General features: G+C 36.1%; 1 protein-coding gene across 1 annotated transcript in view; it reads left to right on the top strand.

Annotated features, from left to right (window-relative positions):
- The window catches only part of LOC140227842 (uncharacterized), a gene marked incomplete at its 5' end in the record, with an annotated part of 130,513 nt that overhangs the window by 85,768 nt on the left and 31,218 nt on the right, over positions 1–13,527 (top strand). Inside the window, 2 exons of the mRNA XM_072308236.1 lie at positions 11,254–11,559; positions 12,841–13,182. Coding sequence (XP_072164337.1) covers positions 11,254–11,559; positions 12,841–13,182 — 648 coding nt within the window. The remainder of the gene's footprint in view (positions 1–11,253; positions 11,560–12,840; positions 13,183–13,527) is intronic.

Here is a 13,527-nt window from a genome sequence, read left to right as displayed (position 1 = left end):
AGAGCCTCGGTGAGCTGAGCTGAAATACAGTCGACTCCCGTTATACCGAAGTCCTCGGGACCGGCAGTTTTCTTTCGGATTTTTTGTTTCGAAATTGTTTTATAATCGAACAAATAAACAATAAGATGAAAAACCACAGAGCGGATAATGTTGGGGCCTGAATTTGTCTTATTTGTAACCGTTATAAACGCTTTTTATTAAATGTGCCTGTATACCGACCAAAGTTTAAAACACACACACACACACACACACACACACACACACACTCATTCAGAAAACGCTCAAAACTTAAACACGTTAGATACCATCTTGAGTCCCTGCTCCAACATTGTCGCAGTAACTTATGAAGATTCTCTTTTATGGCCGAAAGATATACCTTGTTGACCGGGCTTGCAGATACAATAATTGTGTTCTGTTTTCAAAGACGTTGTATTTGACTCATGTACAATACATGCTATCTTCTCCTGAGGAGAAGGATTACGAACAGCTAGCAAGAGTATGAACATACATTATACTGAAGAAAAAAAAAACACACACTAAAAACACCGCATGCACACACGCTCACACATACACAGGCAACGTGCTTAACAATATTGTGAAGAAGAGCAATGAATTTGGAAGACTGTCCTGATTTCATTATGTTCGCACGTGTCCACCTGTGGATAGAAGATCCATAGTAAAACTTTCTACACTGACATCAATAAGCGATGTCAATACTCTCCTAAAGTTGTGAGAACGTTAACAAAGATTTATATTATCATTGAGTCATGAATTTGTATCGTGCATTTTACAATAATTTGATTTTGATTTTAAAGCAATATTCCAATTACTTTTGATGAGCCGAATATTGTGTTTAAAAACAACAATCAAAAATACACCACGTCATAGACCCTCGAATACTGATGGAGATGAACAACGAGAACGTGACACAAAAATAACTATATTACATTGCACATGGAGATTTGGCACAACATTTGTTTGGCACATAAAAAAATAGGAATATAAAATCATCATTTTACTCCAGTCAAAGCCGACTCGTGAATAATATTCGTCTTACCAACATCACTGTATACCGGTACATTATTTTCAAATTTGTTTGTCAGAATTGTCGCTCTCATAGTTAATGGATTGACATTGAACTATAACGATTAATATTCAGTTATGATATATTTCGTGGCAAGGCAGTTTTACATGTAGAGGCATTTGTAATTGAGCTACCTATAATGCATGCATATAATATAGAAAAAAAGTGCTGTTGTTTATAGACGAGTAAACCGATTACATTAACGAATTCAATGTTTATTGTAAGGATATCACCTCATAGTTCTCGGAAATTGCAAACAAAGTGTCTTGCAATGTGATTCTTCATTATCATTCTATAGCTCATAGGATCGTTGTCGCTTTTGTCCATTTCCGCAATCATTCCGATCAGTTTATCTACTTATATATACTTACACTCATTATGTATTTGATGGAGACTGACTACGTTTTGGAGGGTCATAGGGATGGTTTCCGTTGTGATGAGCTGCTAGTCCTGCTTCGGGATTACACTCGCTCTCTTAAGAGTGGGTTGACACTACTATATTAAAAACTGTGACTTGTATTCAATTCAATTCACTTCAACTTTATTTTTCACCTCCATCAAAATGAACAAAGAAATTATGTACATTGCATATACACGGGATATTTGTGATACAGAACAAAATTTGAAAAGGTACATAAGAAAATTATGAAAATGAAAAGTAGATGCGATTACATCTTTGTTCAATACATAAAGCGTATAATACGAGTCAACTAAGGATGAGGATGGAAGTGGAGGGTCCCACTAAGAAGCAAAGCTTGTACGATATGGGACCCTCAGAAAATACACAAAACATCAATATAAAACACAATAAACGAACCGATGTCAACTGACATCAAAATGATTGGGAAGAGGAAAAAGAGAGAAAAGGAAAAAAAAGAGAGAGGAAAAAAAGGGAGAAAAAAGAGGGAACTACAGCATGTGCCATCGTGGACGCAAGCAATCTAGATTTCATAATGTAAAATAAGTGATAAAATACAAGCTGGATTGAATGTAATGTAAAACATCTTTTATACGTAGTTATGTTGGTAAGAATGCAGGAGAAAAAAAAACCACATCGTTATATTGAGAACACAGACAGGGACATACTTAGGAGGACTTATGTAAAAAAGAATGATGACTTGACTGAGATGATAAAAAATGATTCTAATTTATTCTTGAAGGAATTCAGAGATTGAGCTGTTGTAATGTTACTGTGAAGTGAATTCCAGTACTTTGGCCCGTCGTAAATAAATGTGTTTTGAGCCAACAAAGTTCTCAGAAATGGCAAATGGAAATCATTTGCATATTAACTCGAATCGAATCGAATCCACCCGATCATATGTACATGTTTCATGGAACACGATTCATGGAACATTCCTGCATTGTGCAGTCTGCTCGAACAGTGGAATTGGGGTTATACACACCCTCATCGAGAAATGTTAATTGAGTTGACACCTTTCTCGCTTCATGAACTTGAGTTTTGGGCCTTGGCCGATAAACGAAATTAGGTTTTCACACAGTTTGGAAAATGAAGTTGGATTTGAGCCTTTATCGAATTTCTAGATAATATTCCTCTCGTGAAAACTGATTCTAATACCCGTCAATCATTAAAAAAAAATGAATAAACAAATACACAATCTCAGTGTTGCAGTTACGGGTCACCATTTCGATCAGAATACTGATATACATTATACATTATTTGATTCGAGAATGCCTGCTATGGGACGTCCACGTTTCTCGAAGTTGCCGTTGGTGCGACGGTAATATAGCCTGTAGTAACTTTGTCTATTTTGTATAGTTTTGTTTTTTAAAATGTACAGGTAATAAAAATTCGTGTAGACGTTTTATGTGCGTTTGTGCGTCTGTTATTTAATAGAATTTCTGTAGAATTCCATGATTGCCTGTAAAACAATTAACTTGTAAAATTTTCGGTGTCCCTTATTTTGTTGCTACAATCGTATGTATCTCCATTCAATGTATTCAATGTATTTCCGAAATGTTTTTTTTTTTTTGCTCAACTACTTCCCGCTAAACATTTCCAGGCCCTGTCTCCATAGTATTTATCTCTCTGTTTCTCTCTGTTTCTCTCTCTCTCTCTCTCTCTCTCTCTCTCTATTCATTTCCATTTGCATTACGTGATTTACGTAGGCCAACTTTTGGACCAACCTACAAAACATTAGCCCCAATGAGAATAATACTCAACGCATTAACGCTTGGAGATTTAAAACTAATCTTATCATTTGGGAGTCAAATATCACATCCATTTATTGTTTTACGACATTGTGGTTTTGGAGTTCTTTCAGATAAAAAACAGAGGTTTTCATAATTTTAAACAAATTAAAATTTATTATTGAGTGGACTCCTCCTTAGCGCCATATTTTTAAACAAATTAAAACTTATCATTCAGTGGACTCCTCCTTAGTGCCATAATTTATTTCAAATGTGTTCATAACGGAAATGAGCAAAGCAGTGCTGCGTGTGGTTTTTTTAACTCAATTTAATTTCAGATTTTAATATCGTTTATTGACAATAAGAATAACATAACATACATCCCACTTTCTTTAGAGATAAAACTCATGTATACAAGACGATGTGGATTTAACAGAGGAAACAATTGTATAAACTTACAGTAGAGAAACATTACAACTGGACTGAAGTTAAATGAAATAAAGTGAAATATCAATATGCACTTTCGAAATTGCGAAAAACGGAGGGACCTGCTGGAAAGACAATGCTTGTAAAGTATGGGCCCGTTATTAGGACAGAAAAGTCTCAGAAAAAAGAATTGGAAGCCTACAAAGATTCAGACCACAAAAGTAAAATATACAACACAAACATAAACAGACATGAAACAAGACTAGGACATGCAGCAACGAAACTAGTTAAGGGGAAAATACTGACCTGACGAAACGACAGGAAACAGGACTAGCACAACAGGGATAACGATACATGGAGGTTCGACAATGAACGAACAAACAAACAAACAGACAAACACAGATATGTCCACTTCTCCCTTATATCTAAAGCGAATAGAGTGGAGATCTCGAAAAAAAATTAACTGCGGGACTATAGCTTGTAAAGAACACTATACAGGCACAACCACGACTCTAATCGGTCAATGCAGGCGTCAATGTAAGTGGCAATGCATAAGATATCAAAATAAGCTTGTAGACTAATACGATTCATAGCAGATGTCATTGTAAAAATTGCCAAAGAGAAAACGTCAATTTCCTTTTAAATGAGTACAAAGAAGGAACAGTTTTGATTTCGTGATTCAGATAATTCCAGTAATGAATTTGGGCCAATTAAATAAGTGGATTTTTAGCTAAAATTGTTCGAAAAAGTGGTAAGAGAAATTCATTTGAACGTCGAGTAAATGTACATAAATTGACCTAAATCAAATAAAAACAACTCATTAATTTTTCATAACTACTTAGAGTCAAAAGTAAATCTGTATGTGATCGTATATAGCAGAATGGCAAATTATAAGGATGGCCTTCTTCTGCAGTATTAATACTCTATTCAAGAGCGTCTGATGAGTATTGTCCCAAGCTAAAATTCTGAAATTCAAGTAAGGCAATACCAAAGAGGAGTATAACATAAATAAAGACTTTTCTATTAAAAAAAAAAGAAATTTCAGTCTATTCAAAACTCACATGGAATAATCAACAGATATATGATCTATATGTCTTTTCTAAGAGAGTTTGTTGTCAACCACCGGCGTAAATCCGTACTGAGGAGTGGAGTGTGGGGATGACCGGCGATAGTCACCATCACAATGTTATAGTGATGGTAATGGTAATGGTAGTGGTTTATCTTAAAACTCATCATATACATTCACAAACTTACAGACTGAAATATATCAAAGATGCACAAATCATTATACTTCTCCAACAACTTTCAAATTTTGTTTATACGCATACTAAAAAAAAAAGAATAAGGGGGCAGTGATGACATAACAGATATTAAACATTTGTGTATGGAGACGGAGAAAGAGAAACACAGAAGGGGTAGGAAGGAGATAGCAAGAGAGATAGAAAAAGACAGAAGAGAATACTTGGAATGAGATATGCAAAGAGATATAAAATGATGAATCTATTTCTTTTTCATCTTATTAGAATCATCATTTCAATCCATATAAACTTTTAACATTACTATCTTTTTAACAATATGATATATAATTAATGGTAAAAGTTATACAAAAACCGTAATACCTCATACATACAAGTATGGGGGGGGGGGGGGCTATACCCGCGCATATGCAATAAGCACACAAACATAACAACATTCATTTATATTTCACATTTCAATTATTCTCATAACAATTGAAATTATTTTCTAATAATAATCTGAATACTGCTATTAAACTCAATCAATCAATATCACACAACAATCTCAATTCAACTCATTATCATTATTATCAAAGAAAATAATTATGTGTGTTATAAAAATCGCACCGTCTTGGAAAAAAAATACAAAATTGTCAATATAAATCGTATGATAAATATAAAATACCAATTTTTTGAATGTATATGTGGATCCGAAAAAAAGAAATATTCCAAAAATAAATCAAAGAAAATATTGCAATATCATAACATTCAGGAATAATTATTGCGCAACAGGAGTATTGCAAAAGTGTGGCTTGCGAACTTTCAATCACATATTATGGCCACTGCTGGACGGGGAGGGCGCCCCATGAAACCGTATCAAACAGACATGTTGCTTGGTTAACTCTTTCAATGTAGAGTTATGAATATCGAAAATGAATCTCAAATGATTACCAGTAAACTCTGAACACCCCTGAGAACCATATTTGGATGGTGATTACAAAATGTTTCACTATTTCGCATAAGAGTAGTTTGAAGAAAGGGGGAGAGAGAGAGAGAGATGGAAAGAAAGAAGCGAGAACGAGTGGGAGAGATAAATCGGAGAGAACGAGAAAGGTATAAAAGCCGATTGACATAATACCTCATAGATGATAACAAGAAAAAGTAAATTATGTAACATACAGCCAATCTGCAACTTAATTTTTACAATGTACCATACAAATAACATAATAATTATTATTAAAATAAATTCAAAATATCATTGAGATACGGTACTTATTAAATTGTTTTCAGAAATTTGATTTGCCTAGATATACATACAATCAAGATAAAAAGCCCACAACCGGACTGGTGCAGCCTTTTTTTTTTTTTTTTTTTTTGGGGGGGGGGGGGTTGGGAGCTTGGTGGAGGGCTCCCCCCCCCCACACACACACACACACTTTACAGGGATCAAATTTCTGCATTTGCAAAAATATGAAGATGCTTTTGTTGTTGTTTCTCTTTTCTTATGTTTTTCTGTCTGCTTTACAGACGATTTTAACAACCCCAAAACATGGAAAATATTTATGTGCGAGAGAGCACAGCGACCGAGAGAGAGAAGGCATGGGAGGGCAGGGGCGTCAATCAGTTTCATATGGATGAGGGGGGAAGGGGGGGGGGACTTGCAGTTGAAATATCTGTGCGAAGTTGTCGGAGGAAGGGGGAGGGTGTGGGAGAGGTATCCCCCTTCCACGCGAGAGAGATTTTGCATTTTCAGAATTAAAATTCAGCAATCTGGTGCACACATTGTATAAGATATTCTGACAGTTTTCTATCAAAAAACCCACAAAATTTTCCTCATTTCGAGAATCATTGGTAAACAAAATCATATATTTGCCTCACCCCCCCCCCCCCCCATCCCGTCCTCTACGATCGACGCTCCTGTATGCGAGGAACCTTTACATCAGAAAAAGAAGAAAAATATCTCGTAAACACATGTATGATGGAATCTAAGAAAATTGCAATCCCAGAAATGTACTAAAAATCTATGAGGGAAACCCTCCGTTTGATAATTGAAAGTATCTAGATATCTCCTCCCACCCACGCGACAGACCTTGTGCAATTTTTTTTTTAACCGAAGTGACAGACCTAGTGCACACTTTAGATGAAACATTTGGAAATCTGTCAGTCCACAAATATGTACTAAGTCTTCAAGGACCGAACGGGGAGTGTGTGTCCCCCTCCTTTACGCGAGATAGACTTTGCATTTTTAAGATCGAAATTCAGCAATTTGGTGCACTCTTAGGGTGAAATATTTGAACAATTTTCTACAAAAAAAAGCACAAAAAAATCACATCTCGGGAATTATGGGGGGGGGGGGAACGATTATGATTGCCACTCCAATATTTTCATGGTTGGCAACTACCCCCTGTCCCAAGGATTGACGCACCCAGGCTGGGGGTTACCCCCTCCAACATTAGGCAGATTTTGCAATATCAGACCTGTACTTCAGAGATCTAGGTGCACACTTTTTGTTTGAAATATTCCAGTTTTGCTTCCAAACATTTTTATTCAGGGAAAACGTGCTATGAAAGGGTTGAAAGGGCGTGGGCAGGGGATAATAGGCCCCTCTCACACAAGGGAGATTTTAAATCTTCAGGCCTGAAATTCAGAGATATGGGGCCCTCTTTTGGTGAGATATTTGAGTTTTGTTTCAATGAAAAGAGTAGGAATTTGAAAATATAAACAAAAATTAGGAGAATGTGCGGGGGGGGGGTGATTGTGGCTACTCCCACACGAGGGAGATTTCTGAGTGGGGGATATACACCAGCTTCCCCCCCCCCCCAGTTACGCCAATGTTGTCAACAATAATGCTAAGAAATGTAAAATTTGTTACAATTTCTAATTTAAAATCTTCAACAACTATGTAACAATTCAATAGATCAACAGTGTTACTGAAAAGCATATATTTCATGTTTGAACATTCAGAGATAATCTATTAGCTGTGACTCAATTAGTCGGACAAGAACATCAACGTCATCATGAGAAAGAAAATAAAACAGTCGTATCATCTGCAAATTGTATAAAGGAAAGCACTTCAGATACAGAGGAAGAATCATTGATAATTTTATTTTGAATAACAACGGACCTAAAAGACTAAATGACACCACAATTAACATTTCTTACAACTGAATTGTTATCTTTGTTTGTAACGAATTGTTTTCTATTATATAATTAACTCTTCACGTATTTCATGATGCGATAGTAGGTAAAGTAAAATTTTATAATTAATTGTATCGAAGACCTTCGAGAAGCAAAAAAAAAAAAAATCCTAATTAGATGCGAGTGATTGTCAATTACATTAACTACTTTGTCAGCGAAATGATGAACTGCATGAATAATGCTACGTTTTTTCTGACAAACTGAGAATTCATAGATATTTATGTCGATTAAAAAAGATGATAATTCTAATATAAATAACTTCTTCTAATACATTAGACTTTTTACCCGTTTTTAAGTTTAATTTAGACAGAACCGATATCCCGCTTGATTTTTTTTAATATGCTCAAAACCTATGAACAATATACAATAATATGGTACATTATGTAGTCACAATGTAGTAATGTATCTACCGTTCTATCTCTGTTTGGGTTATATCTTATTCTATTATCAGTCCCTGATTGTGTGACATTTTTGTGAACAGGGCCCTATGGCAGACCTGGGCCCCATTTCATAAAAAAGTTGATATGATAGCAACTTTTGCTGGAATGGCAATTGCCATAGTAACGACGAAAGTTGCTATTCCAACAAGAGTTGTCATGCTAGCATCTTTTATGAAATGGGGTCCAGAAGTGACTATCATTGTCACTACTGAAAATGGCCAACCTCCGTGTGTTTTTCTTTTCTTGAGCTTTATGTATGGATTAATATGTTGATTTTATAGTACGGAAATAAAACAGACAAACAAACAAACGAACAATACAATGGAGATGATAAAGAAATTGGTTGATAATTAGATTGATAATTAGAATTACTTTAGCCAGAAAACATACCATTGAAAATTGATAAATTGAAAATATGAGTCAACGGATCTGTAATTTCGTATAAAACCCCTTAAGAATACAATTATCAATACCATCATAAACGGAACTTCACCTTTTTTTTTTCTTTTCTTCTTATAGATGAACCAATATCAATAATACGACAACAGTTGAGCAGTTAACTACCTAACACTTTTAAGCCATTTGGAGTGATTGTCAGTACCATCTTCTACATAACAAGTCACACAGTGCCGCAAAATGAAGGGCAATATGATTTTTTTTTTCTCAAGAATCATTGGAATTTCACTATTTTATTCAGGTATCAGAGGTTGTAAACAGCGTGAGTATAAAGCGGATTCATGAGAACTTCATTGTAAGCGTATAAAATTTTGAACCTTCAACATTTCGTTCATCAGAACAATGTGTGCTGCAGTACCATGCCCTACATTGAGGACTGCACACAATCCAATTCTAAAGGTAATAACACTAGTTTCGTTTCAGGTCTGCCTTATTTGGACGCGGGAAGAGAATGTGTACTCAGCATGCGTTGTATGAAGTTATTGTCATGCAAAATTATGAGCAAATGGGTAAATCTATTCCACATTGAACTTGGACTATAATGTAGGCTATGAACTGTGTCGATAATAATGCTCTATGCGATATATCTTGCCAATTGATAGCTAGCAAACGGCTGCGTCGCCATTATTTCCATGCGCCCACTCAACGAACGAATTCCGTTGGTCTCGGAAGAGTGCAAGAAATGGGGTGTGTTCGGCTATCACTAGAAAAAAGATGTGATATTTTGTATCTAGATTACTTGGCAGTCTCTCGGGATATTCCTGTCGAAAAAGTGTGTTCAACTTATTCTTTGTGAACTATCTCAGTCTTTGACTACATGATTGTGATGGATAGAAGATACGACCTCGTTCTCTTGTTAAGATTGGCTATTGCTGTGTTCTGTGACCATGTTGGAGAAGGTAAGCGCAACTTTATTTCCCGATCGTGCAGTCAGTGAATATAGCGTTGTCGAGTCCCAGGGGAGTGATGCAAATAAAATGTGTTCAAAACCACAAAGCTACCAACAAATTACCGATCTTAGAAAATATCTGGATTCCCTGTGTACGAAGGAACTCTGTTTACTGTTCGCTATTTTCTTAGACACCTTTTAAATATTAGTCTATAGTCAACACATCTCATAAATAAGACAAAACCGAGTTGGGGTTTTCTCAGCTCAGTGTACAAAAGTAGTATGAACATTGAGTGTGTTAACTTCGGTACTTTTCAATGCCAAAAAAAAAAGTCACCACTAGGCATGAACTCACAATCTTTTTTTTATTTTAAATTCACATGTTCATTTCATTGGAACATCAGACTGCCTTTGACAAAAGAGAATTATTTTACGCGTAGGTTGTATGAACGAATTGCCCCTGCCAATGCCCATGCCTGCTGGAAAGGACAATGTGTCCCTTAGTGTAGAACAGAATGTTATGAAACACATCGTGAACAAGATGTGGAATCTCTTCACATTGTTGAATTACAGAGTTTTTAACATTGTGAACACATTGGGAATCAGCAGTTAATAGACCATTACTATATGCACGCACTCTGTGAAAAACTACATCATGACTCACAGTGTGAAAACAATTGACTATGTGAACATAATAATATTGTGAACTCACTATGGAATACTGTGCTCTTTCCAAGAGGGACATAAATACAAGCTTTCTTTTTTTTTCTTTCTTTTTTATCTGGTCAGCAATTATTGTGGTGCTTCAAAGGAGAATCATGACGTCGTTGATTCTCGTTGGGATTACATGCCAATTCCATTTTGTGCTCACGTACATTTTTATCAGCAATATTTGTTTAATACTCATCGAGGTTATTGTTGGTTGATTTAAAATTGTGCAAGTGCAACATCCTTGTTTGTTATATAAGTAAAATCCATGCTTTTGTGATGAACTGAGAAATATGGAGAGAATATTTTATTATAGATTTTAAACTGGTGGTTGCTATAATAAGGTAACGTCACAAGTATACAATTTCCAGTTATCTTGGATAAAAAGCTATGCTCGACCTTGAATCTTTCACTGAGCTCATCCAAAGCCTCAACCTACAAAAATCGTATGTGGAAGAATAGTGCTACAACTCTCAATGAAAGCGCAACTAAATACTTTGAGTTTTCCAGTGGTCATTCTAGAGAAAGGGAAGCACCAAGATCGGTACTAGGATGCATCATATGAGGAGATGACTCTTGGAAGACAGTTTAGTGTATAAATCTTGGTAAGTCATCCATGCAGGACATGAACCTATTATACTGTGCTAATTTTTCATCGTGTAGCCTCAGTGGTAGGCACTGCCCCCAACGTTCAAGGATGGAAAGGAGGCGACATCCGATTGCCATGTGACATCCAGGAGGAGCCTCTCGCTGTGGTCTGGGTCAGGGGGAGTATCTTAGATCCGGGAGAGAGGACGACCAAGGCCGAATTTTTTGATGGAAGGATTCTGGACAGAGAGGAACGGTTCGACATGGACAAGAACTTTAGCCTCGTCATCACGAACTTGGAGGTGGCAGATGAGGGTTATTACTATTGTCAGGTGGTGCTGAAGAATACCCAAATTGTTGAAAATAGCACGATCATCACAATTGGTTGTAAGTAAGGTTTTCTTTTTCTCCATGTCATAATATAGTAGTATGGGACGATCCTAGACTGGACAAGATGACAGTCCTCTCAATGATTTAGTTTGAATAGAAAAAAAAAATCGTGCACACTCAGGCTAAATGAATCCTGGTAAAGCGGTAAAATAATGCCTTGTCAATATTATTTAAATCATCTGTCATGCACGGGGTTACAGGCAACTTATAATACAAGCAGTACAGCCAATTTCTATTGTAGCCGTGATGTTCGATAACTGAGACTGATAGGTTTCTCATTAGCACCGGAACTGCTGTGGCAAATTTTTGACATGCAGTTTCAACATTTGACACGGCATTTACGGGAATCACGGCCTGTTACGAGTGTCCATCCCGTCGTGTGTTCAACCCCTTCCTATCGTGTTGTCACATATCCATCACGTTTTGCCCACGTTGGCCAGAAACCTGACTCCCGTGGGTGCCGGGAATGGTGTACACTCAGCAATAGTCAGTTAAAATGTTGTGATAAAGATATGCTCGATTTTCCCCTTTAAGCAGCGATTTGTAGAAAGGCGACAAAATGCAGCAACAATATTTGGAAGGAACATACGTAGGCACTTTCAGCATGTTTTTTACATTGTTTCATTTAGATATAATTATGTTAATTTCTGTACATTCTGGAGTTCCTATAGAAATTACCAATGTTCGAGCATTCAAGTGATCTCTAAATAAGCAGGAAATCACGTGAATTTGATAGCTTAACTTGATTGCTTTAGTCCTTGCACTGAGTCACTTATCCAAATGGATATTTTGATAATGTGTGATTGAAAATATATGTAATTAAAAAGGTAATACCTTATTCGCCTAATTATCAATATTTTTCTGGTAATTAAAATAAGTTAATTTTGTCACTATTCTTCTAACTACCTTACTCTTTGTCACTTCATTGATTTTCTATGGTAAAAGTGATTCGATATTACATTTCCATGTTAAATACCAGTAATTTCATCCTAATAACGTACAGATTAAAAATAAAACAAACAAACATGACAGTTCTTTCTCTTTTTTCCTATTCATGATAGCCACTTCTCATTTTTCTTCAAAATGAACAATGTTGGGTTCTAGTTTCATTTGTAATTATGCAAATTCCGTAAGATAAATAAAAAAAGGTTTTGTTTTCCATGAATAAAAACAAACTGCAAAAGTCTTTTTAGATGTTTGGAAATGCTGAATGAAATCTTGATTGGAATACAAAATATAATGATATGTCAATTCAAAATAATGTTTGTATTTCTCTAGCGATGGCAACCGGACATACAATCGAGGAATGCGTTGATAAGAGTCAATCTCGTCAAAGCCGATGCACATACCAATATACCTCCAACACCCCTTCTTTTAATCTTACGTGTGTCGTGAGTGGATTCAAACCTAACGTCTCCATGCTGTGGACGGAGGAGTCAGGAGAGAGACTGAATTCCGTGGTTTCACTACAGAACACACTTTCTGATGGCACATACGAGAGGTTCGAGACAATTACTGTTTCAGCTAAACATGGGACAGAGCAAATCTTCATGTGTGTGGCTGCCGGTGACTCGCTGAATGGAACGTCGACCCGAGAAATCACCGTTTTACCTTTATCAGGTTTCGTGAAATGTTGTCAATTCTATGTTTGTGAATATTCACTGGTATACAATTGATATTTCAAACCAATGTTCTGATTGAGATAGGTCACGGAGTAGTACAATATTCGGTTATTCATATTTTGAGAAAATTTTCCCTCCTCCCCCCCCCAAAAAAAAATGTACATTTTGCTAGTCTCCAATTTACAAGTAAAAAAAAAAGAAAAATGTAAACCCATTTCATAACGGAGTTACCCCTCCCCCCCCCAAAAAAAAAAAAAAAAAAAGATGTCCATTTTGCACTTCTAGGCAAGTAAGGTCAATAAGTTTAGGTAAAACAGCCCACCAGTCCAGCACTCGCTTGGCT

This window comes from Diadema setosum, chromosome 4 (genome assembly GCF_964275005.1).
Source record: "Diadema setosum chromosome 4, eeDiaSeto1, whole genome shotgun sequence".
NCBI classification, from domain to species: Eukaryota; Metazoa; Echinodermata; class Echinoidea; order Diadematoida; family Diadematidae; genus Diadema; species Diadema setosum.
This window is presented reverse-complemented; position numbering and strand designations above follow the sequence as displayed.